Source organism: Lates calcarifer, linkage group LG4 (assembly GCF_001640805.2).
Source record: "Lates calcarifer isolate ASB-BC8 linkage group LG4, TLL_Latcal_v3, whole genome shotgun sequence".
In the NCBI taxonomy this organism is placed as follows: domain Eukaryota; kingdom Metazoa; phylum Chordata; class Actinopteri; family Centropomidae; genus Lates; species Lates calcarifer.
The window spans coordinates 13,055,850-13,080,042 of record NC_066836.1 but is presented as its reverse complement, the minus strand read 5'-3'; the positions used below and the strand labels follow the sequence as shown (position 1 = coordinate 13,080,042).

Here is a 24,193-nt window from a genome sequence, read left to right as displayed (position 1 = left end):
GTCGGCTTGAAAGCCAGGTTGAAATGCTATTTGGATGGGCGGTGTGCTGAGTGAGAGCATCCACTGGACTGAAGCCATTCTGTTTTCCTGCTCTGTCCTGCAGTCTTATCACATATTGACTTGGAATGTCTAGTGACAGAGAGCTGCCTTCACATTATTAATGTGTTTGACATTGATGCCAAAGGGTTTAACATATTTATGACACTGGTCCACTGCAGAATATCCTGTACATCCCTTCTGCTTTCACTATAAGTCAACAAAAGTTTGCTTTGTGTCATGACAGTCACTTAATACTGCAAACATCTAGTAATTCTATCAGTGGTAACTAATCTTGCCTGTCAGTTCACTGTCCAACCAACATCTGCTCCATGCATTCTTTACCTTTTAACTACTACCTGAATGAATCTCCAAGTGGTCTGTACAATATAAAATTGCACATGGAAAGTCAGTCAATCAATCTATCAAACTATCTATCTATCTTCCATTTATCCATCCACCCATCAACCCGTCCATATATCTTTCTATCTTTATATCATCCATCTATTCATCCACTGATCCATCTATCCATAATAGATCCATCTGTTGATTCATTCCTCTGTCGATCCATCCATAGATCATCTTTCTTCCATCCATCATCTTTCCAGTGTTTATCAATCCATTCATCAATCTGTACATCACCCACAAATGCATTCACATATTCATTAATCGGTCTGTTATCTATACATTCATACATAGATCATTCAGTCATCCATTCTTTCATTGATTTATTTACTCATCCGTTATCCTTCAAACCATCCATCTACATATCAATCATCCAACCATCAATTCATTCCTTAATGTATCCATTAATCTATTTATTCATTTCTGATCCATCCATCCATTCGTCTGATCATATATCCATCAATCTATTTATCTACGGATCAATTAATCCATCCATTTCTCCACCCATACATTCATCCATCCATTCATCCATCCATCCGTCATCATCCATCCACCCATGTATCCTTATGTTTAGCCATCCATCCATCCACTCATCCATCTGTCCATTTGTGCATCTAACTATACCTCTACCAGTTCATGCATTAGCTGTCCATCTCTCCAGCAGTAATTCTCAACTATGACTGCACCACTTTCCTCTTCATTCCCCATTTTCTCTCTCCATTAATCCCTCCATCTCGCTTTCCCACACGGGGACATTCTTAGCAGTCAGTTGTGGCCCTCTGCTATGCTTGGAAGGTCACAGTGCTATCTCCTCCAAGAGAAATAAGAAAAGAGCCTAAAAATGGTGAGCATCAAATAAAACCTTGACAGGGAGCTATAAACATGCTTGTTAAGTATCTCTGCGCGCCAATGCTCACTGCCATTCCACATGACTATAGTATACGGTCTATAATGTGGCTAACTGGTAGACTTCACACACACTCTCTCCATCACCCCCCACCCCCTTACCTATTCACTCTCTCTCACTCACTTCATCTCTCTCACTCTCCAATTTCTTCATCTCTATTTCCCTTACTTTCCATTTGTCTCTCTCCATCTCCTTCTCTTAATGTCTCTCTTACTTCATCTCTGGTTTGCCCTCCCAAATCTTGGCCATTGATAAAACACCCGCTCAAGTCTAAAGTTTTGGCCACCACATAGGGTCAAAAAAGCAATTTCCCAGTGATGTCATAGTTTGGATTTCTTGCACAGGCACCAGTCTCCAACCTCAAGCTTTTGACCAGCAGCAATCAAATAGACAGTTAAAATAACCAAACAAGGTCAAACATATTGGGCTTGGACTAGTTAGAAACAGGTTATGGTAATTACATGTCTATTTGTCTCCCTAAAAGAGGACTGGAGCATTTTGAATCATAGTGCTACTTGAGTTACATCCCTGTGTAAATCATCAAAAGTAAGCTTCATAAGCCAACATTTATTTAAGTGAAAACAAACTGTGTCCATTTGGGTAAGTGAAGTAGCTTTCCACATGAGCTATTGAAAGTACGTAAGACCTTCCTGTACCACTCCAAAGGTCAGGTATAGTCTCACTTACTTAGAATCCCTGCTCTGAATCTCTGTCAATCTGATAATGGTATCATCATGGTGGCTAGAGGATTGGCAGGTTTTAGGTCCACTTGTTGACATTTTAATGGTCTAGCTGATGCTCATGCCATGTCCAGTGGGATTCTAAGGATCTGTTTCTCTCTCTGGACATTTTCTGCTTTTCCATCTGTTTGAGTCTTTGACGTTCATGTGCAAATGTTTTGAGTACAGGGGTTTCCAGTTGGTCAGTTTCTCCTCTTCAAAGCTGCACCTCGAAAGCAAACATTCGAACAACTTCACAAAATTTTTATAGTTCCTATGTAAAGTCCAGCTAAAACATTGAAATAAAGGTGAGGAAGAGAGTTCTGTCTTCTGTGGTTAGTATGTGCAGTATTTGAGGTTTGGCAGTGCATGCATGTTCCATAGAATAATCCTGTATCATTTCAATGTCCAAGAAATTTATTTGAGCATGTATGCTACTGTATTTTGGGCTCCTAGCACTCTATTAGAGGTTTTGTATTTCCATAGACCACACAAGCTCAGCACAGTTAGATCAAAAGTTCTTCTGCCGCTTAACTTTTACACCAGAAAGTTAAATTCAGACCAAAGTCCAAAAAAGGCCTACTGACGGTTAAAACGGGCATGCTACTTTGAAAGCATGTAATTTGGCTTCCCACTGCAAGGTTTTAAGTTCACATGACATCACTGTCATTAGACACAATGACATCATCAGTGAGGACAAGTTTCGGTGCTTTCTGAGGCTCTGAAACGCCTGACTGAGCACAATTTATGGTTTAGAGCAAAATGATCTCTGGCAAAGTGTTGACTGCTTCACTTTCTGCAGCCATACAGTGGAATGAGGGCATAACACACACACACACACACACACACACACACACACACACACACACCACAGTGACATAATGGTTAAGGTTTCCTGAGATTAAATATACAGCAGCGTGCGCCACTGAATGTAATGTAACCTATGTATCACCCAGACAGTATTTCTGTCCTCAAATCTCTATAAAACTGACTGGAAAGTATAAATGTGACCCTCTTTCAACCCAGAGACTAAGGTCCAGTCAGCCATGACGACAAACGTCTACAGTTTCAGTAGTCATAGTCGATAGTGCATAAGATACAATCTCTAAAAAAATGGATATACTTGCACTAAAAAACAGATGGAATATATATCTCAGCTCCATATGAAGCGTAATCTCATGCCACTCTGTGAGAATCTTTGAAGTGGATTTGATGTGCCTTACAGGCAGCAGTGAGGCTTACATTTGTGTAAGGTAAAAAGAACTTTACTTGAATGAATACCCCCACCTTTTGGGAAATGAGGTGAGCTCTATTTTGGGGTGGGGTGGGGGGTGATTTATTTGCTTTCTTTCTGTGTGCTACAGAAGAAGATTTGTACCATTCTCATGTCTGTGCATTAGAACTGAGTGGGAGTCAAGAGACTATTAGCCTAGCTTAGCATAAAGACCAGAAGTGGGGGGAAACAGCTAGCCTGGAAAAGTACACCAACCAGTTCCTTAATAGTTCAACAATTTAAACATTTAATCTCATTTTCTTAAATACGTACTCATGCAGAAATGTTAAAATGAATATTTGTGGGGTTTTTTTTACCCAGAGTGGCATGTAGAGTAATTTCATGACAAACAAGCTGCTCTCATGCTAAGCTAAGCTAATTGTCTCCTGGCTCCAGCTCCATATTTACATACTCCATACAAACATGACTGAGGTATCATTCTTCTCAATTAACTCTTGGACAGGGAGTATATTTCCCAAAATATTTGACTATTTTTTTATTATGTACTATAGCACGCTGGCACTACAGGAATGGTGATTATGTTTTTGTTTTGCATCCTCAAATTACCATTCTTTCCTTTTTACTATTGCATGGTAACAATGCATTTACGATAAAGCTTTTTAGTTTGAAAAGGGCCAAATCCCTACTTCATTAGAGTTTACACAGTTACTGTACAAAGATTAGCCTCTAGCAAGTGTTCTACATACTCACAGATGCTGTCCAAATTTAGAAAAAGCCTTATGCCAATTTAACAATTAATCTGCCCTTATCTTGTCCTCTAGCCATGACCACTAGACTCCTGTGGAGGGCCCTGTGCCTGTTGGCCCTGCTCTGCACCATCTCACACTTCAGCTCTGCCGACAACCACCCAGACCCCTCAGCCCCAGAGCAGGGAGTCACCTTCAGCCACGTCTATAAAATCGACATCCCAGGGAGCTCCAGCTGTAAACTAGAACACCTGCCAACCCAGGACAAAACAGGTCATTAAAATCAAAATAAAAATTACAGACACAGAGAGAGAGAGAGAGAGAGAGAGAGAAGACACAAGCAGGAATGAATGAATGAATATGCATTTTCTTTGTATACAGGCAATTAGCTATAGATATCTTTTTGGGCTGATTGTTTGTAATAGTATTTTGTGTTGAATTTTCCACTGGAGATTAATGTTGTACTTATATCTGTGACCACTATGAATCATTACAGTAATATCTGACAACTGCCCATTTTGTAGGTCTGCAGACAGAGACCACTACCAATGGAGAGAATGACATCATCTTCAGACACAACATCAGGCTGCAGACGCCCAAGTGTGACTGTGAGGATTCTGAAAGTTTCAAGTCTTTGTTGTACAGAGTCAATGGGCTGGAAGAAGAAGTCAACTACCTAAAGACCCAGTGTTCTCAGGGCTGTTGTGGAAGAGGTGGTGCTGCAGGTGAGCTGTGTCACAACTTATATAGTAAGGAGGCTGAGCTGGAAGGTCAACTCTTGACCCCACCTCTTGAATAGAAAATTATTGCTTTTTATATTATTTTATATTATAACAACAGTATATTTTCTGTGAGCCAGGTATTTTATAGTGCATATGTGAAGGTTTGTCAGTAATACCCTAAGAAACCACAGTTCAGTCTTCTACTTATAAATGATCTATCAAGCACACAATACGACCCTTTCACCCTTCTCCTTCCCAAGGTGTGGACACAAGCTGTAGCGGCCATGGTACTTACCAGCACGACACCTGTAGCTGCCTCTGTGACCCAGGGTGGGAAGGCCCAGACTGCTCGGTGTCCACATGCCCGGATGACTGCAACGACAACGGACGATGCGTGGATGGGAAGTGCGTGTGCCACCAGGGCTACACGGGAGACGACTGTAGCCAGCTGATGTGTCCAGACAACTGCAACGACAAGGGACAATGTGTGGATGGGAAGTGCGTGTGTTTCCCACACTTCACCGGCGAGGACTGCAGCGTCCAGAAGTGTCCAAACGACTGCATCGGTAACGGCCAGTGTGTGGACGGCCAGTGTATCTGTGATGAAGGCTTTTACGGGGAGGACTGTTCATTAGGTAAGCTATTCAAAAGCTAAATAAAACTAATTATTTGAGGTTTTATGTAGGGAGTACTCGCATTGCTAGCTTGTGAAGTGTTGTAGCTTGCGAGGTAATGGCTAATGCACTAGCAAGACAGGAACATGCAAGCACTAGTCAGTTACAGTAGCTTTCTAACTTGTTTCTTCCCTTTGTAGTGTCATGTCATGACATTTTGTTGAGAAATTAGAACTAGAAAAATGTTCAGCCATGTATTTTACAGAGTGTTGCCTCCTTCCAAATACAGATAATTCACAGTGTTTCATGGGTAGCCTAGCTACACCTTATGACCTTTTGATATGTTCTGGAGAGAAGACTGGTTTCTGAGCATATTCCACCATGATGTTTTTATGGGTACTTTATTTGGGGTGCAGCATGATAACTTTTTAATGTCTCAGGCTTGCATTTAGTTTGATTTGTGTTTATCATGAGACTTCAGGGTTCACATTCAACCTTTTTTTCTATAGTTCCCTGTATGGCTCTGCTGACATTAAACAGTGAATATTAATTGGTATCTCATAGAAGATACAGATGCTACAAGAAGCTCTGGGACCGTTAAAAATATAACACTTCCCCCTAAAGCCCAGTTCACCTTCAAACAAAAAACAAAACAAATTTTGCTTCCCACATGATTTAGTTAAAACTTTTGGGGCCTTTTTTTTGGGTGGGGTGGGGGGGGTGAATAAATTCAGAAGACTTACAGAAATGCTGTTGCTCTTGCATCAGCTGATCCACTACCATCTGTCTGATTTATGTTTCAGCATCCCTGGCTCATACATCATTTTAATGGCAATTACCTGACAAGTAATATCCAGTTACATTCATACAGACGTCTAGGATGGGCTTTTTAACCTGACAGTTGTCACTTTAGCTTTGCTGCTACCTCATGGTAACAACTCAGCACCAACATTTGGCTTTTCTAGTATACAGTATAACGATTATAATGACCAGATTTAACAGTCTTCCCTGTTAAATCTAACTGCTAACTATTTGCAATAAATAATCAGTTCATGGACCCAAGTGTCTCTGACTGAAACTGAAGTTATGGCAGTTATCATGATGGTCATAGTGACCCACTTCTGTGGAATTCAAACCATCTCTGCAACAGTTATTTCAGATATAGCAGCTGATGGGGCCCTTTCAGTGGGCTGACCCCATGACCACTGGCAGCTTTGGCCTCTAGATAGCTTATGACATCAGGTCACATAATACCGCAGGAATATAAGAACGTCCATCAGTCTTTTGGGGCGCCATCAAGTTTCAACCCTGCAGAAAAATCATCACCTTTCCTGATAAATGCACAGCTTGCCAAACCACTATCACTGTATTGCCTCAGGAGCTGAGTGCAAAATTGCACTTTATGGCAATTTAAAGTCCTGTGAGCAGAAAGGTGAGCAGCAGCAGCAGTAGCCAGGCATGAACAGTATAATTCACTGAGTTCCCGCTTTGAGATTGTTGCGAGTCTGTGACAATCTTGATGATTTGGTTACAGGTGAATGACTGATAATTCCGCTTTTCTGCACTTTAAAATAATCTCCTTTATATAACAACATAATTTTACACTTATCTATGTACATTTAACCCAGATAACACAATTTAAAGCAGAGAATTTTGTAACATTTGCTGTGTGTGGATCCACCAAAAGAAGATCCACAGCCAACTTCAGGTCCTGAATCAGAGTATTAGAAACCAGAATAGGTGTAAATGGTTTAGTCTTCACAGTAGCAGGTCAGCTATGTCAAACCCTCGATGGTGATTTAGTTTCTTCAAGCTGTGTTTTGCTCTGCAGAGACAAGAGAATAGTTAGAGACAGCTCTGCAGCTTCGTGTGTAGGTGCTGTTGAATGGCATCCAACATCAACAGTGGCACCGTGTCAGAGGAAAAGTCAGGGAGGAAGGGAAAGTGGGAGGTAAGAAAAAAAAATACACTGTGTTGATTTTAGGTGTTAGTAATAATAGTGGTAATAAGCAACAGGAGAAGAGGAGCACAAAAGCAAAACAGTCGGGACATTCTTTGTTTTATGTGGCTACTTGCCATTTCAACACCTGGGTGATGGATGTCAGTCTGCTCCTTGGGTGATGACGGCAGCATGAGTCTTGAAGTATGGCTTTAGATACACTGTGCATCCCATATAGTGCAGTTACATTCCACTGCCATTGATGTTAATATCTTCACTATCAAAGGCAGATGTAATGTGGTTTAGAGAATCAGGGGTGTTATAACAAAGAAAACATGTTCTTGTCAGTCCTTCAGATTATAGTGAAAAAGAGGAACATTTAGTTACCACATCTAATTAGGTAATCTGGATATAATGAATATAGTAACTTCTTTAGAGCTACATAAACACAATACAGATGCTTTGGATTTAACATTCTTATCGTACGCTCTTTGACTGTCTCAGAGTCACAGACTCATTTAAAGAGATTGTGTTCAACATAATGTACCCTGTCAAACTCCAAACCATATTTGGCCACTTTTGCAAGTTCCATGTGTAAGTGAGTTGGCTCAGAAATTTGACTCACATGTCTGGTTTGAAAATATTTATAAAGGGATTGGAAATTTATAAAAGATAATAGGACACAGAGGAACAAAGTAAAAGAAGTTGATCGAATTCCCATTTCAGTGCCCTGAGCAGCGTTAACGCTGATACTTCCTCAGTGCTTACTCGCTACAGATTTACAGTCTTTTTAAGAAGTCCAAACATGTTGTTTCAGTCATATTTTCCTTCTTCAAATGGTATTTCACTCATTTTCAATAAACGAAGACACAAATCACTATTAATTTTCATTTTTTTCCAAGCTTAATATGTTAATTTATTCACCCCAGCTGTTCTGAAATATAATTTGAGGGTGAAGATTGTTGATAGTCATGCCTCAAGTAGCAACAGGGGGATATTAACTGATACTAGATGGAAAAGGACTGCTACATTTGAGGGAAAACATCAGGCTTCCTGTCTTTGCCGTGTGGAACACACGTCTGAACCTGATGTGAATTCCTGCCCCACCAAAGTTATGGCTGACTCCTTTACCACCCGTTTCTCTTTTTTCCCCTTGAAATATACTTACATTTCTGTGTACCATGCTTTACTTCTCTGAATCTCCCACCATTCGCCATTTATTTCAATCTCTCGTACCCACACAAAGTTCCTCTTGTTTTGTGGAAAGCCTCACTCCCCAGCACTGCTGACTTGCTGTCTTCAGTCTTTTGGCCACTGTTTTGTTATTGTACTCCCCCGTCGTTATATACCTTCTTACCGCCTTACCATATTATTTTCCATCATCTACACTGAAGCTCTTTGGCCTTGTATAACCACTGAAAAGCAATATTTTTCCCAATTATTTCCATCCCATTGAGGTTTGGGAAGAAACCTCAGTGTTCATAATGTGCATTGTGTCTGCCTTGTTCATGACTTTGCTCCAATGGTGTAAGAGGGACAAACAGGTTAAAGTGAGGAAAGGCTGTAGCTTCCAGGCAGATCAGTTAAGATAAATAGTCTATCACAATGGACACTGTCTGTCTTCATTTATGGCATTTAATTCATTTAGAAACAGAGTTCATGTACCTCGCTTTCCACCCTAATGAAGAAAATGTAGTCCAATGTAATTGGGCAATAAACATGATAGAATCATTGATGAGTGTGGTTCAAACCAATGGGAAAAACTCAAAAATAAATCTCATGTGAAATAGCTAAAATGTTCTTTCTTTGGCAGAAAATTGTGTGTTCATGTGTGTAACAAGCTGACTGAGAAAATTGGTTTTCAGGGCCTTTAAGTTAATTTATTAAGTGAGGGTAAAAGGTGTAAAGACTGACAGAAATAGATAACTGTCAAGAATGCAATTAAAGTAAAATAAGATTAAATGTTCTGCAGCCTCGATTGAACATTTGTTCTGTCTCTTTGTCTGCGTCTACACCTCTCTTTCTCCCTCAGTCTTTGGCCCTCAGGGCCTGCGGTTAGTCCAGGTGACTGACGTCTCTCTCCTGGTTGAGTGGGAGTTCGTTCGTGGGGCAGAGTATTACATTTTGACATATCATCCCAGAGGTGATGAGAGTGCCCTGGAGCAGGTAGTGTGTTTTTTTCTCATTCTTCAATGGGTATGTTAAATAAAGGATGTAGCAAAGAGCCACATTTTTAAAACATCTTTATTTTGACCTGCTGTATCCTAGGTTCGGATTCCTAACACAGAGAACTCCTACCTCATCACAGGACTGACTCCTGGGGTCACCTACATTGTCCAGGTGTATGCAGTCATCAAAGAAATCCAAAGTGAAGCAGACAAAATCGAAGCTACCACAGGTGAGCAGTAGCTGCTGAGATCAGAACTGAAAAACATAATTACCAGCATTAAACATGTGTTTTGTTTGACTAAATGAGCTTTGCTTCATTACTGGTGAAGTGGAAGAGGGCTGGGTGCAGCATGTTGCCTTTAAATGTCATGGTGGTTTTTCAAAGCAAGGACAGATGTAACCTATTAAAGGCTTTTGTGGTGTGGAGGCCAGGTATGGCCTGCAGGTCTGAGGGATTTAGTTAGATTTTCTCTGGGTTAAATGGTCACATTTGAGGTCAAATGTAAGTACACATGTGATGAGGCATGAAAACACTTAAATGGAAGGAGGTGTTGCAACTTAAGACACTAGATTATAAGGAAGAGGTAAGTGCGAGGTAAGAGGATGGATGAGTATGAGGGGGCAAGTTGCCACAAAATTCAAATATTAACTTTGCATATTTGAACATTGTAGATATCACAGGCAGTCACACGTTTAAGGTATATAGTTGTGCATGGATGGACAGTCCATTCTACTTATGCTAAATGACATCACTAAGTGTTTCATTAAGCATTGGTTTGTTAACCACTAAATTTAAAGGCAATTACAAGGAAATGGCTCTACGGATGTGTTTAATGGAAATCGAACTTGCTCACAGATGTGGTAGGACACAGATGTGAGGAGAAAGAGACTGGTGGGCGTGAGTGAGACAGACAGACAGAGGGGGGAGACTGATTTTGACTGTAATGTGTGGTTAGCCTGGCTGGCCATGGAAAACCTCACAGAGCATGGCATTCCTGTACGGGCATGAGAAAACACACCATCATCTGGCTTATGGTTGTGTGAGGAGTACACAGCATGAGGCAGTCATTTCACTGGTTGCATAGTTTGGGACTTCAAACGATGATCTACTTCAAAAGAAGGTTTAAACGAATGTTTTTCTTTTTCCCTCAGGAAAACACAATAGCTGACATTTGAAAAAACGTGAACCCTTTTCATTTTGTAACATTTGTTTTGTGATGGTTCACATTGTTCTGTCTTTTTCCACCATATGCTGCAAATCCTGACATCCCTCCCTGACTCTATGCTAATATTCTAAATGCATGACATGGATTTGAAAAAGTACTCAGCGCTTGATCATTATGCATAATATGACTGAGAGTAAGTATCTGCTAATGTGCATGTTTACAATTTAAAAACATGCATTTAAACTTAAATATGCACCTTTCCTGAGATTTATGTGACAGTGTTATCCATGGAGTAGATCAAGAAAAAAAATCAATTAGACCCAGTAATAGGACAAAGTACAAATATTTTAATATCATGTTTCTAAATGACCAAAAGGGAAATTCCTGCTTGGCCCCCGCCCCAAAAAGGTCACATTTCTGGGTGGTAGGGATTCATCGTCTTGCTCAAGGACATGTGGGAGCAGACCAGGGCAGATGCTTGTGATTACTGGGGCTTTAACGCAGGCTCTCCAGTTTGAAGCTTATGTCTGTACGTCCAGTACCACCTTGTTTTCCAACACTTGTGTCCTCTTCCAGACGTCTCGGCGATAGATGATATCCAAGTTCTTGGCCAGACAGAAGTCACTATCGATGTGGACTGGAAGAATCCAGCAGCTGAAGTGGATCACTTCAGACTTACACACACTGACCCAGAGGGGCAGGAGGAGGAGATGAACGTGCAGATGAGCCAGGAGGCACGCACCAAACACACTATTGTTGGTAGGTCTTGTAACGGAGCGAACACAATGTGCACATAAGACATAAATCATAATAAATTATCACATAAAATTCCTAGAGGCCCCCATTTTGTTGCTCTACTGTTTATATATCCTGCCTGTTTGATACTCCATGCTACATTTTTCAGTCGTTACTTGCTTACTTTAAAACATACGGTAAAGATAAACACTTATGCACACACATGCACATGCACATACACATATATGTATGTAAATACACCTCTGAATATATCATTCAGAATAGTATAAAATAAAAGCATGTATATAATGAATAAAAGAAATATTGCATCATATACCTACGTCATGTATCATTATATCACAAACATGCAGTTGTAATTGTTGCAATTGTAACAATTAATTTTGGCTTCTGAGCCTGTAAAATGAAGTGAGTGTCATCTAAATATTTCACAGATCAGAGATCACAGATCACAGAGAAAATATAAAGTATTTCACAAGGAAGAGGGAAGAATTTTAGAAAAGCCAGAACAGTAAGCATATTTTAAATGAAGAAGAAATATGTATTTCTCTCTTATAATTTTCTTCTTGCCACCCTTCAGATTTACCTTAGGTTTGGGAACCACTTGTGCAGAACATTATAATAGTACAGAGTTCAGTTTGTTACCATTTTCCCATTAAAGAGTTCAATAAATGTGTCTTTCTGCAGGTCTGTATCCAGGAACAGAGTACCTGATCTCGGTGCAGGCCATCAAAGGAACAGTGGAGGGCAAACAGGCTTCTGTCACTGGTGCCACAGGTCAGTATCAACACATTAGCATTCATGAATTGTCCAAGCTAATGTGGCTATGTGTTATGCAGCTATTATCTGTAAGCACAAAATAGGCCTAATTTTCCTGAAATGGAGTATGTCAGAATTGCATTGAGATTGCATTAGTGCTACAAATGGCTGTGTCTGAGTGTGGATGACAGTTGAAACGAACGCTTGAAATGATAGATAACCACTTGTGGAAGCGAAACACATTAAAGAAACGAGAGTATCCATATTCCACTTAGTTTTGAGTTGGGTGCAGCATCAAAGACAGCTCTTAGCTTGTCAAGTCACCTATAATTCACCAGTGGTCAGAAGCTAATAGCAAAAACACATAATCTGTCACACACAATACTGACATACTGTATGATACAACCTGGTATTACCTTCCACACACAGCCAATGATAATAGCATAATGAATACAGTCAGCAAGAGGCACAATTATGGGTTAATGATGGAGGGCTGGAATTTACAGCCTAATAATCTGAGCTTGGTCACTGAGGGGAAACATGATATGAACGGTGTAACGACTACAAGATGCTCCCTGATGGTTGAGGTGAGAAGGTCCTTGATTTACAGGGTCCATCTGGTAATGTCAGATTTCAGCCGTGTGGCACTGAGTCCTATGTATCTGGTCTAACCGTGTTCTGGACTGGTTTTCAGACGTGAGGAGGAATTTATTTTACAGTTCTCCTTTTAACAGCTGGTCTTGACATTCAGTTGCTTTTAATTTAGAATTTAAGTGACTGACAAATGTTACACAGTGGCATAGGAGATCCTCATTTACTCCCATTATCCTGCTCATTTGTGCTTTGTTATTTTCTACTTTTCTCTCTCTCTCGTGACTCTTCCTTTCTTTCCTCCTTCACCTTCATTCTCAGCTTAACTTAGTTCAAAAGCAGTCTCCAGGTTGATGGCTCTTCATTTTTTAGACCCTGAGGCAGCCAATTTAATGGTTTTTCAGTCATCAGTGTTAGCTAGGTATTTTCAGCACTCACCTCTCTTCTTTTGAAGCCAGTCGGGTACTCAAGGGCTCCTGTCATTGCTAATCTTTTTTTTTTTTTTTTTTCCCTCTCTGTGAGTGTGCCACGTAATTTCAGTTGTGTGTGAATGTGCTAATCTACACCAGACAGAGAGTGGCTTGTCTCCACTCCAATAGCTACAATCCTTCATTTTAGGTGTAGCACGAAAAGGCTTAGAGGTGTTTGAGGAGGATAGTTCTCAACTCTGCTTGCCAGCGAGGATGTGTTGGTTTCATGATGACTGGCATGACACAACAGAGAGCAGAGTCACCTGCTATCTCACTGAACATGCTGTTTGCCTTGGGCCGCCGTGGTTGCATGAGGTGAAAAATAACAGGAACATGAGGAGGAAATATGGAAAATACACAGGAAACCGAGCAAAGGCAATAAAGAAAAGGAGGAGAGTAAGTGCTGTGGCTACAGCAAGAAATGAGGGTAAAACATGAGCGGAAATAATATGGATGCAATGAGAAATCATATTTATTGGGAAATCAAGAGCAAGAATGAAGCAAGATATAAAAATAATGGGTCACAAAGAGGCAATTTCAGTGACATTATGTAGCAGTATGTAATGCATTGTATTGTGTAGCTACTGCTATGTGAAACTGAGATTTGTCCTCAGGGGCTACAGCTGACTTCTTCTATTATAGATGCTCCATTGTAGAAAGATTTCCCTACATTTCCTCTTCACTTTTACCATCTGTCTCCCATTCGTTCTCATTTTTCTCCATCTCATTTTCTTTTACAGTTCACTGTTGGCATATTTTTAATTATACTGTAGTCCTTCATACAATGCCCTTATCCTCCTCTAGTTTAAGAGCATGGAAATATTTCTCTAAATCCCACTAATTTATGAATTAAATTTCCTTCCTCTCTTACCTTTATTTATGGCTGGATTTCCATAGGTGTATCCAGTGTGGCTTCATGAACTGAATCATTTATTCCCTTAGTCTGTGGTATGTTGGAATTTTGCTGGTCCTGCAGCATATACATGGTCAATATGTATGCGTAAAGTAAAATGATGAAATGACAGGCAGCTAACATTTATCAAAACACCAGAATCAAAGGAATCTCTATTTGGAGCAGATGTTTCATAGTCTCTAACCTGCCAAAAGATTATAAGGCATATAAACACAACACACCATTGCTGCTTCTGCTGAATATAGATTCAATAAAGTCACCACCAAGTCTTATATAACCAATGGCACATGGGCTTGATTTAGACAAAGAGAATGAATGTTGGGACTCTATGTTATCTGGAAACACTATCGTACCTGATGTGGTCCGGTGGGAGTACCCTGTCTGCTCAGGCTTGTAGATCAAAAGTTCTTGGTGGGTCTATACAGTAAATCCCAGAAAAATGAGTGAAAAATGGACATTTAAAGACTAATCCAGATCCACCAAGCATTCACAAGAGGTCAAACTCAAACCCGCAGATTGTAATTATAGCTGCTCTACAGTGGAGTAATGGGAGGGAGCTCTCATTAGCCAATTCAACTGTAGATGAACATGAATGCGCATGTATCTGTAGTATGGGAAAGATACTGTTCTGTATATGTGCATGTTCTAGATTGTGGTGACAAGAAGAAAGGTTTATAATGGCTAAAAGGAGCTGTTATAACATCCATATCATGTGTTGCTGTACTTCCAGATGTGGACAAATAAACAAGTAATTTCTGTCATAAAGAATTATAAACTGCTTACAGTAGATATAGATTGTAGGGAAGACAAAAAAGTCTGTAGTAGCCAGGGGACTCCACCTCCACCACATGACATACTGTAGTTTCTAAAAGAATGGTACATATTGACATATTTTCGTTCACCTCCATCTGCAGGCATACATGGATGTATGGCTTCCACTGTACAGTGAGGCTATGGAGCTGTGAGGCTGTAAATGATGAAAGACGGCCTGTTACTGTGCACCTTGCGGTCGATGCCTCTGCTGAAACATGCCACCTATAATGGATAAGCTGTTTTCCAAATGGCCGAAGCCACAGCTCATGTTGTGTAGCCCAGTAGGCACTGTCGCTACACAGCTAGTGGGGTAGAACATCTGGAGTAACTCAATCTATCATAGAATGTAGAATGCAGGCTCCCCCAGAAAGAAGCGGCACAGGAAAAAAAAAGATCTAATAACATATAGAAACTGTCAAGCAGCAAAGCTACATAGAGCAGAGGAGCACAAAGAACAGCACTTCTTTGTTCAGGGTAACAATATAACTGCAGAGAGGGAGAGGGAAACCCATGTTCTGAAGGAGAACAAGGCAAAGATGAATACAGTATAAGCTTTGTCAGATGGTTGCAAACCAAATAACTATTCAAGATAATTTGTAGACTCAAAACTTCAAATGGTCAAAATGCTTTTAACTTCTTTTGAGCTGTCTAACTGTTGTAAATCAATTTAAAACCCATTCATTTAATCTACTTTTATGGAAATGAGAGATCACTTTGAAAAAGTGTACAATAAAAGATGAAAATAAATACACAGGGTTCTTCTTTAAATTAGAATCCGAATCAGAAAGCTTTATTGTCTTTACACCAAGAGAACGAACTCCTTGTAGCAAAGGATAACAAACAATGTTTCTAGTAAAAAGTAAAAATCTATCAATAATAGTTCACCAGAGGATTGATTCTCTTTCAGTGCAGTGTTGTCTTCAAGCACTGTTGTATACCCTATTTCAAGGAAGAAAATGATGGCACCGTAGATGCAATTCTTTAACTGCTACTATGTGTGTTAGCTGCCTCCCATGTGCTGCCAAATTACAACATAGAAACACAATCCATCTGGTGGGCCATGATGCCCATTTGTCTGTCAATTTATAATCGCACACTTCCATGGATGGATTACCAAATGGGCCTACCAGGTGCTGGGCTCCCCGACCCCTCTGGCCCTTGGTCTTCACTTGAAAAATACAAACATGTATAATCTTGGAAATGGGCATGTTTATATAAATGTGTGTTTCTACATGAATGAGCTACTAAGTGAATATTCTGACCTCACTTGGCATTGCTCACTTTAAGTACGTAAGACTTTTGAATGACCTCTCACTGTTAAGCCTTGGAGGAAACACTTATAAATTCTTTGTGTGGTTTAGCTCATGACAGACTGTCGAGCAGTGCAGCAACAAGGACAGGGAAATGACAGCAGGTGAAGAGAGAAGAGGCAAAGAGAGGATATAGAGTTAGACAGTCACATAGTTCCTTTCTTCTCCTGGATGCATCATCAATCAGTTTTCATGATACAGACTGTGCAGTGACACAAGACTGACCCCGGCTGAGCCGCTGCCACAGAGGAATAATCCTAAATGATGATTACTTTTACATTTCCCTTTACTTCCTCTGCTTCTGTCTTGCTATGCCGATGTGACTCTCTCCTTTATTTCTCTCCCACCCTCTCTTTGTTGCTCTCCCTCTTCACTTTCATTGAAATTCCCTCGGCGGAGCCCAACACCCATCTCCACGCATGCACCACCAACTGCTCCGCCTGCGCCCTCCATATGTCTACTGTCATTCCTCAAGCCCACTGGCTTTACAAACAGAGGCTCTGTGTCCACTTCACTCTGAGTTCAGTGGACAGGACAAAGCCAGGTTGGATGGTGTGCTTGTGATTTTCTTTTGAAGAACTTCACAGAGCTCTTCCTCTGAGTACAAATTCTTCATTGGTTCATTTGTCATCCTTAATGGTCATACAAAACAAAACTCTGGATAACAAGCTTGCGTAAATTTATATTGGAAACATTTTGCGTGCCACATGGCGCTCTCTGTCAGCTGATTTGAAAAAGAAAAACAACAGTGACATTTCTTCAGAGTGCTCTACAATTCCCTCTTTCCAAACGCTGCTGCAGACTACTGCTTCCTCTCACCTACCACACACTGCTGTTTCTGGTTCTGCTTTTTATTCATCTGCTTTTTTCCATTCATCAATTGGATGCAGTTGTGACTGCTGTAAGCAAGAGTTCAAAAACATCCTTGTTTTGTTGAGACTGCCATCCTAAAAAAAACAGCAACATCAGTCCTTTCAGCAAGTGCCCCAGAATTACAGGACAGCATTAGTCATTTCTTTAAACTGTGAAATGACCTATGGTTTAAGTTTTCCTAAATTCTTGTGATCATGAAGATTATTACTCTCTATAGGTACTAAGAGCGGTGGTGTGGAAATACCACAAAACCTGGACAGTGACACTGGAGATGGGGATTTATGTACCAACAATCATCTCTTTTAATAATTACCAAGCGAAAACGTCTCTGGTTGTTTCTTCTCATCTCCTTTTTTTTCCATCTCCTCTTTAGACATTGATGCCCCAACAAACCTGGTCGCCACTGAGGTGACAGAGGACACTGCGACGGTGTCATGGGATCGAGTCCAGGCAGAAATACAGGGCTACATGCTTAGCTACACCTCTGCTGAGGGCTCCAGCTCAGAGATCCCCGTAGGCCGTGACAGCACCTCATACAGACTGGTTGGCTTGAGGCCTGGAGTTCTTCACACGGTCTACATCTGGGCCTACAAGGGAGACAAAGTCAGCAGAAAGAGTTCAACAGAAGCTGAAACAGGTAAAGTTTGAACAGGACCAGGTTCAGGTTACAGGAGTGATTGATTTTATCCTGTTGCATGTGTCCTCAAACAGAAGATCCTTACATGTGGATAAATGGTGGAGAGTAAGTTTAAAAGGTCATCTGATAAAGCTGCAAAGGTAAGACACAAAAGATAAACTACTAACCCACATTTCTGATCATGCTGGCAAGCCTGCAGTGTGCAGACAAATATTTGTATCCTCTGTACACATTTTTTGTCTGCACAGTGATGCTCAGATATCTCAAGTGTTCCCAGGCAGTGTGGGTTCATTTCTTTCATCTTTATCGCCTTGAAAAGATGGGTTTGAGTTTTCAGTGTTTCTTCTTTTAAGCACCTTAATGCAAGATGGGCTTACCTCAGATATCCTCTTTGTACAATGCACCAATCATTTCCTTTAGATCTTTTGTGTGTTGGTTTTCTGCACAATTTTCTTTACTTTTGTTGTGGCAAGAAGTAAAAAGCATCGGGGTAGACATCTCACACTTAGCGCACTAACCCCTCTTTACCTAACTGCCAAGAAGGAAACTTGAACTCTTGCTGAAAAAGGCTATTTAACGTAATTAGGCTGGATGCCTCATTTAGGAGTTTAGTATAGCCTGAGGCCTGAGTGTCTGTAAGAAGTTTGAGAGGAGCTAAACTTGCTTGGTCAACAAAGCCAGCTATTTTTTTGTCATTGTTCATGTTCATCTTTGTGTTAATCTGCCTGTTGTGAAGGTTAGCAGCTGTTGCTGTCTGTTTACATTTATGTTTCTGATGAAAGGCAGCAGAGGAACAGGTTTGAGTCCTGACTGGCATTTATCCAAATCACTTCAGAAATTCAGCTGAACGCAGGGATCCAAAACTTTAAGGACACTTACAAACTCAACTGTGAAGTAGGAGACAGATCTCACATTTGTACTGATGCATCTGTTAAATACCAGCAGTATAAATGTTCGACAAAGCCTGGATTTAAAATTTTCATAATTTCTCTTCTCAGTTTTATAGTATGGTGTGTGTGTTTCTTTTTTTCTTTCTTTCCTCTGTGTCACTAAGGCCTTTCAGCCAAATGAATTAAAACAGTTCACTGCTTTGCGTTGATGTTTTTGCTGAAAATAACTTATGACTTTTTCTTTTAAAATATTTTTTTCATCCAGATTTTCTCTGGTTTCCTTTTGACGAGGGAAGCAGACACGTTTGCGCCAATAAACCCACTCATACATCAAACAACAGGAGGCAAATATCTGAAGTGGCTTGAAACTCCATTCACTAGCTGGTGATGTTAGCATTAGTGTTACGTTTGTGATCTCTGAGCAAGATGGGAAGAGAAATTTTTATAAACACATTTTAATGAGAGAAGGAAAGTGACTGAGGCGTTGAAAGTTTTCACACCACTCATAATAATGTACAGTCCTACAATACAAAATGGTGTAGAGTTGCCCCTCCAGTATGAGCTCTCCAGATGTAAACAGATGTACAGATCTCTACAGATTTGATGGCCATCATACAGACTGTTATGGGTCACATGGAAACCTACCACATCTACTTCGAAAAAGAGCGAATCTTAGTAGGTCTCTGAACATGATACATTATGATAATGGCAGGAATTGGTGAAAAGGACTGTGAGATATCTGAATATATCTGAGAGATATACCTTTGTCTTATTTTAAGACAAAACACTAGTGTTTCAGATTTTTACATAAATAGTTTTATTTCTTAATATTCTGTTTGCAATTTTGTGCTACTGTAGTTTGCATGTTTTTAAATTAACATAGCTCATAATATAGTCATAGTACCCCTGCTTACGTACAATATAAATATGATATGACGTCAAACTTGGATTCAAAACAGAGCATTTGTTAAATAGGATTTTTTTCACATTGAAATATTTCATATTGAAACAATTGTTATTGTTGTTGTCGTTGTAAACAACAAATCTGAGTGATGAGGAAAGGACAATCTTTCACGAAAAGACCGAAAACTGTCAAACCTTTCTGCGCAGTTTAATCCAAGTTTGATATCTTCTCCAGTGTTTCTATTTTCTCACAAACTGACTGCAAGTTATGTAACAGGTAACTACACACTGCTGATTTGCATCAGTCCTGTATAGTTTCTGTTATGTTTGCACTGGATGTAGTGATGTCTTTTAGTAGTCCGTACTAACCATAACTCCCCATACAGAGCTGGATGCCCCTAGTAACATCTTGGCCCATGATGAGACAGAGTCCAGCTTCAAGGTGTCCTGGGATCACACTCAGGCAGAAATTGATGGCTACATCCTAACCTACAGCTCTTCTGAGGGCTCAAGTGAGGAAATCCCAGTTGGATCTGACCGTACTTCTTATCTGCTGACTGGCCTGAGGCCAGGCGTCCTCTACACTGTGTATATTTGGGCCGTCAAGGGGATCAAAGCCAGCAGGAAGATCTCCACACAAGCAGAGACAGGTCTCAGATCTACAACCTTCTGTTCAAATCCAAAGCACTTAATTATTTCACTGACTAATGTCAAATTTGAAGGAAACACCTAACCTAACCTGATAACCTAATACAGTTCAAATGATACACAGATGGGTGACAAATTAAAGGAAAAACATACAGTGTCTTAAGCAAGGTTTTGGGTCACCATGAGGCACCAAAACAACTTCAATACTCCTTGGTTAATATTCTACAAGTCTTTGCAACAATCCCTCGAGAGATATTCTCTCCCTTGATCTTAGAGAATGCTCTCTAAAAAGTCATTGGAAAATCTTCCATTGGTGCACAATTAGGTTAATATTTGGTGGCACCAAAGGCCACAATAATGACTGATAAAAATTTTCATACTCATTCAACTATTTAGTGACCGATCATGTCCATCTGCATTCATTACATTTTACTACTCATCCAAATTTTTCCTTAAATTTGTCACCCATCTATATCATCTAGTTGCATCAGTAGTGTATTAATATCCTTTACTAACTACTTTCCTCTAGAACTGGATGCTCCTGCTAATCTCTTAGCCCAAGATGAGACAGAGTCCAGCTTCATTGTGTCATGGGATCCAGTCCTGGCAGAAATTGATGGCTACAGACTCACCTACAGCTCTTCTGAGGGCTCTAGTGGGGAAATCCCAGTAGGGCCTGACAGCACCTCTTATAGTCTGACTGGCCTGAGGCCAGGGGTCCTCTACACTGTGTACATCTGGGCCATCAAGGGGAACAAAGCCAGCAAGAAGATCTCAACACAAGCAGAGACAGGTGTCAGACATCAGTTTTATTAAACCAAATTACCTGATCACTACATTCATGTTAAATCCTTGAGATCTTCAAGTACCCTATGATTACACTTGTTTTGACAAGACATCAAGTCAACTCCCTTGTAAACCCCAAAAGAAAAAAATATGGTTTTCTCATGGTAGACCAAGCAGAATCTCCTTGTTTGTTTAAATAGTTTTCCAGTGTCCATCCATCTACTTTCAAACTGCTTATTTGGGTCACATGGAGCAAAGCAACCAAAACATCCTTTTCCCCAATAATTTACCTCAGTTCTTCCTGAGCAGTCCCATGCCAGCTCAGAGGTGTAATTCCTCCAGCATGTCCTGGGACTATGCTGTAGTCTCCTGTCAGTCATGTCTGGAGCATAAAGCTGCTCAGGGACATTCTTTCCAACTAGATCAATTAACTCTCTGTCATGCAGACTGAGGTCACCCAACATGTTGGTGAACCTCACCTCTGCCTCTTGCATCCGACAATCTGATCATTTGAGTTACCACCCAACGTTTATATTGTATTAACTACCTCCACTAACATCTTCCTCTAGAATTGGATGCTGCTGCTAATCTCTTAGCTCGGGATATAACAGAGTCCAGCTTCAGCGTGTCATGGGACCCAGTCCTGGCAGAAATTGATGGCTACATCCTAACCTACAGTTCTTCTGAGGGCTCTAGTGAGGAAATCCCAGTCAGGTCTGACAGCACGTCTTACAGTCTAAATGGCCTGAGGCCAGGCGTCCTCTACACTGTGTACATCTGGGCCATCAAGGGGAACAAAGCCAGCAAGAAGATCTCAACAAAAGCTGAGACAGGTCTCAGATCTATGGCCTTCTGTTCAAATCCAAAGCACTTAATTATTTGACTGACTAATGACAAATTTGAAGGAAACCCATTTGCCTGTCCTCAACACCCTAATCTGATTTATTTTTCTGTCAAATCAGATGATACACAGATGGGTGACAATTTAAAGCAATTTAAAGGAAAAAACAACATACAGGTCTCAAGTAGGGTATTAGGGCACTAAGCCAACTTCAGTAGAACAACTTCAATGATACACACATGATGACAAAAAACCCCTCCATGCTCATCAAACCATTTAGCAAACCATCATACCCATCTGTATGCATTATGCTTCACCACTCATCAATTTGGGTTTTTCATTAAATTCCCTCTGAGAGATATTCTCTCCCTTGATCTTAGAGAATGCTCTCTAAAAAGTCAGTGGAAAATCTTCCATTGGTGCACAATTAGGTTAATATTTGGTGGCACCAAAGGCCACGATAATGACTGATAAAAATTTTCATACTCATTCAACCATTTAGTGACCGATCATGTCCATCTGCATTCATTACATTTTACTACTCATCCAAATTTTTCCTTAAATTTGTCACCCATCTATATCATCTAGTCGCATCAGTAGTGTATTAATATCCTTTACTAACTACTTTCCTCTAGAACTGGATGCTCCTGCTAATCTCTTAGCCCAAGATGAGACAGAGTCCAGCTTCATTGTGTCATGGGATCCAGTCCTGGCAGAAATTGATGGCTACAGACTCACCTACAGCTCTTCTGAGGGCTCTAGTGGGGAAATCCCAGTAGGGCCTGACAGCACCTCTTATAGTCTGACTGGCCTGAGGCCAGGGGTCCTCTACACTGTGTACATCTGGGCCATCAAGGGGAACAAAGCCAGCAAGAAGATCTCAACACAAGCAGAGACATGTGTCAAACATCAGTTTTATTAAACCAAATTACCTGATCACTACATTCATGTTAAATCCTTTAGATCTTGGAGTACCCTATAATTACACTTGTTTTGACAAGACATCAAGTCAACTCCCTTGTAAACCCCAAAAGAAAAAATGTTTCTCACATGGTAGACAACTCAGAATCTCCATGTTTGTTTGAAGCAGCTTTCCGGTGTTTATCCATCTACTTGCAAACTACTGTATTTATTTGGGTCACAAGAAGCAAAGCAGCCAAGACATCCTTTTCCCCAATAACTTACCTGAGCTCTTCCTTAAGAGTCCCATTCCAGCTCAGAGGTGTAATCCCTCCAGCATGTCCTGGGACTATGATGCAGTCTCCCCTCAGTCATGTCTAGAGCATAAGGAGGCATTCAGGTACATTCTTTCCAACTAGCTTAATTAAGTCTGTGCTCTGTCATGCAGACTGAGGTCAACTAACATGTGGGAACCTCACCTCAGTCTCTTGTATTCGACAGTCTGATCATTTGAGTTACCACCCAGTGTTAGTGACAAAGCTGAAGGATGGATTGAGGACTGAGTCAGGAAAACTAGACCCAGAATGTTTTGTCAGACTCCCACATTTCTTGCTCTTACATGTGTGTATAATCCCATGTATGGATATTTTCCTTGGGGCAGCTATCCACTCATCTGAATTAGGTAAGACAGCTTTTGCAGAAGAGAATAATAGAAGACATGGAAAGACTCTTTCTTCAGCTTGACAGTCCTCTTGAATGCTGGTCACCATCTGTAGTTTCAACAGCTTTAACAGCTCAGTGCAGCTGCTTGTTGAACAGTTTAGATTAGAAATTATTTTAGGCAGAGATACCATGCATTTTCAACAAGCAGCCCAGATATTGTGAGCAATCTGAATTCTCCCTGCAATATGCAGATATATCAGCAGAATCTCCAACTGTCAAACAGCAGACGTGAATATGATGAATACCAGAGTCCAAAGTCTGGTTCCAAAGCAAATGCTATTTAGTCAGTACATTTCAACCTCAGGCACAAGTTCAGGCTCTGTCTCTCCCAGAGTGGAGAAGATACACTGTCAAAGAGTCACTTTTTTATTGTTGTAATCCACATCATCAAAATGTACTCTTTGCCTAACAAGCATTGCCCAGACTCTCAGTATTTCTGGCTGAGCCACAAGGTTCACCCTGCTACTGGCCTGGTTTCAGGAACTGGCTCCCATACTCCCAGTTGTCTCACCTCTTGCTGTAACCATGACTCTATACAGAACTGGATGTTCCTAATAACGTAATTGGCCCAGGAAAGAGAATCCATTTTCAGTGTGTCATGTGACCAAATACAGTCAGAAATCAATGGATATATGAAGATTTGATGAAAGTTCAAGTACAGAGATCCCATTTGAACTGTCATGACCTTTCCATCACTACATATATCAAGGGGCACAAAGCTCTCAT

At 40.5% G+C, this 24,193-nt stretch overlaps 1 protein-coding gene across 6 annotated transcripts in view; it reads left to right on the top strand.

The window, feature by feature from the left end:
* tnn (tenascin N) overlaps positions 1 to 24,193 on the top strand; it is a 52,620-nt gene that overhangs the window by 16,905 nt on the left and 11,522 nt on the right. For 3 of the 6 annotated variants that reach the window (XM_051070036.1, XM_051070037.1, XM_051070034.1), the window contains exons 2-11: positions 4,123 to 4,320; positions 4,572 to 4,772; positions 5,030 to 5,404; positions 9,355 to 9,488; positions 9,591 to 9,720; positions 11,234 to 11,416; positions 12,098 to 12,187; positions 17,513 to 17,776; positions 19,956 to 20,219; positions 20,747 to 21,010. In XM_051070036.1, the coding sequence (XP_050925993.1) occupies positions 4,125 to 4,320; positions 4,572 to 4,772; positions 5,030 to 5,404; positions 9,355 to 9,488; positions 9,591 to 9,720; positions 11,234 to 11,416; positions 12,098 to 12,187; positions 17,513 to 17,776; positions 19,956 to 20,219; positions 20,747 to 21,010 (2,101 nt within the window). In that variant the 5' untranslated portion in view covers positions 4,123 to 4,124. Of the gene's footprint in view, positions 1 to 4,122; positions 4,321 to 4,571; positions 4,773 to 5,029; positions 5,405 to 9,354; positions 9,489 to 9,590; positions 9,721 to 11,233; positions 11,417 to 12,097; positions 12,188 to 17,512; positions 17,777 to 19,955; positions 20,220 to 20,746; positions 21,011 to 21,572; positions 21,837 to 24,193 lie in introns of all 6 variants that reach the window. The other 3 variants (XM_051070035.1, XM_051070038.1, XM_051070039.1) reach the window with 3 other exon arrangements.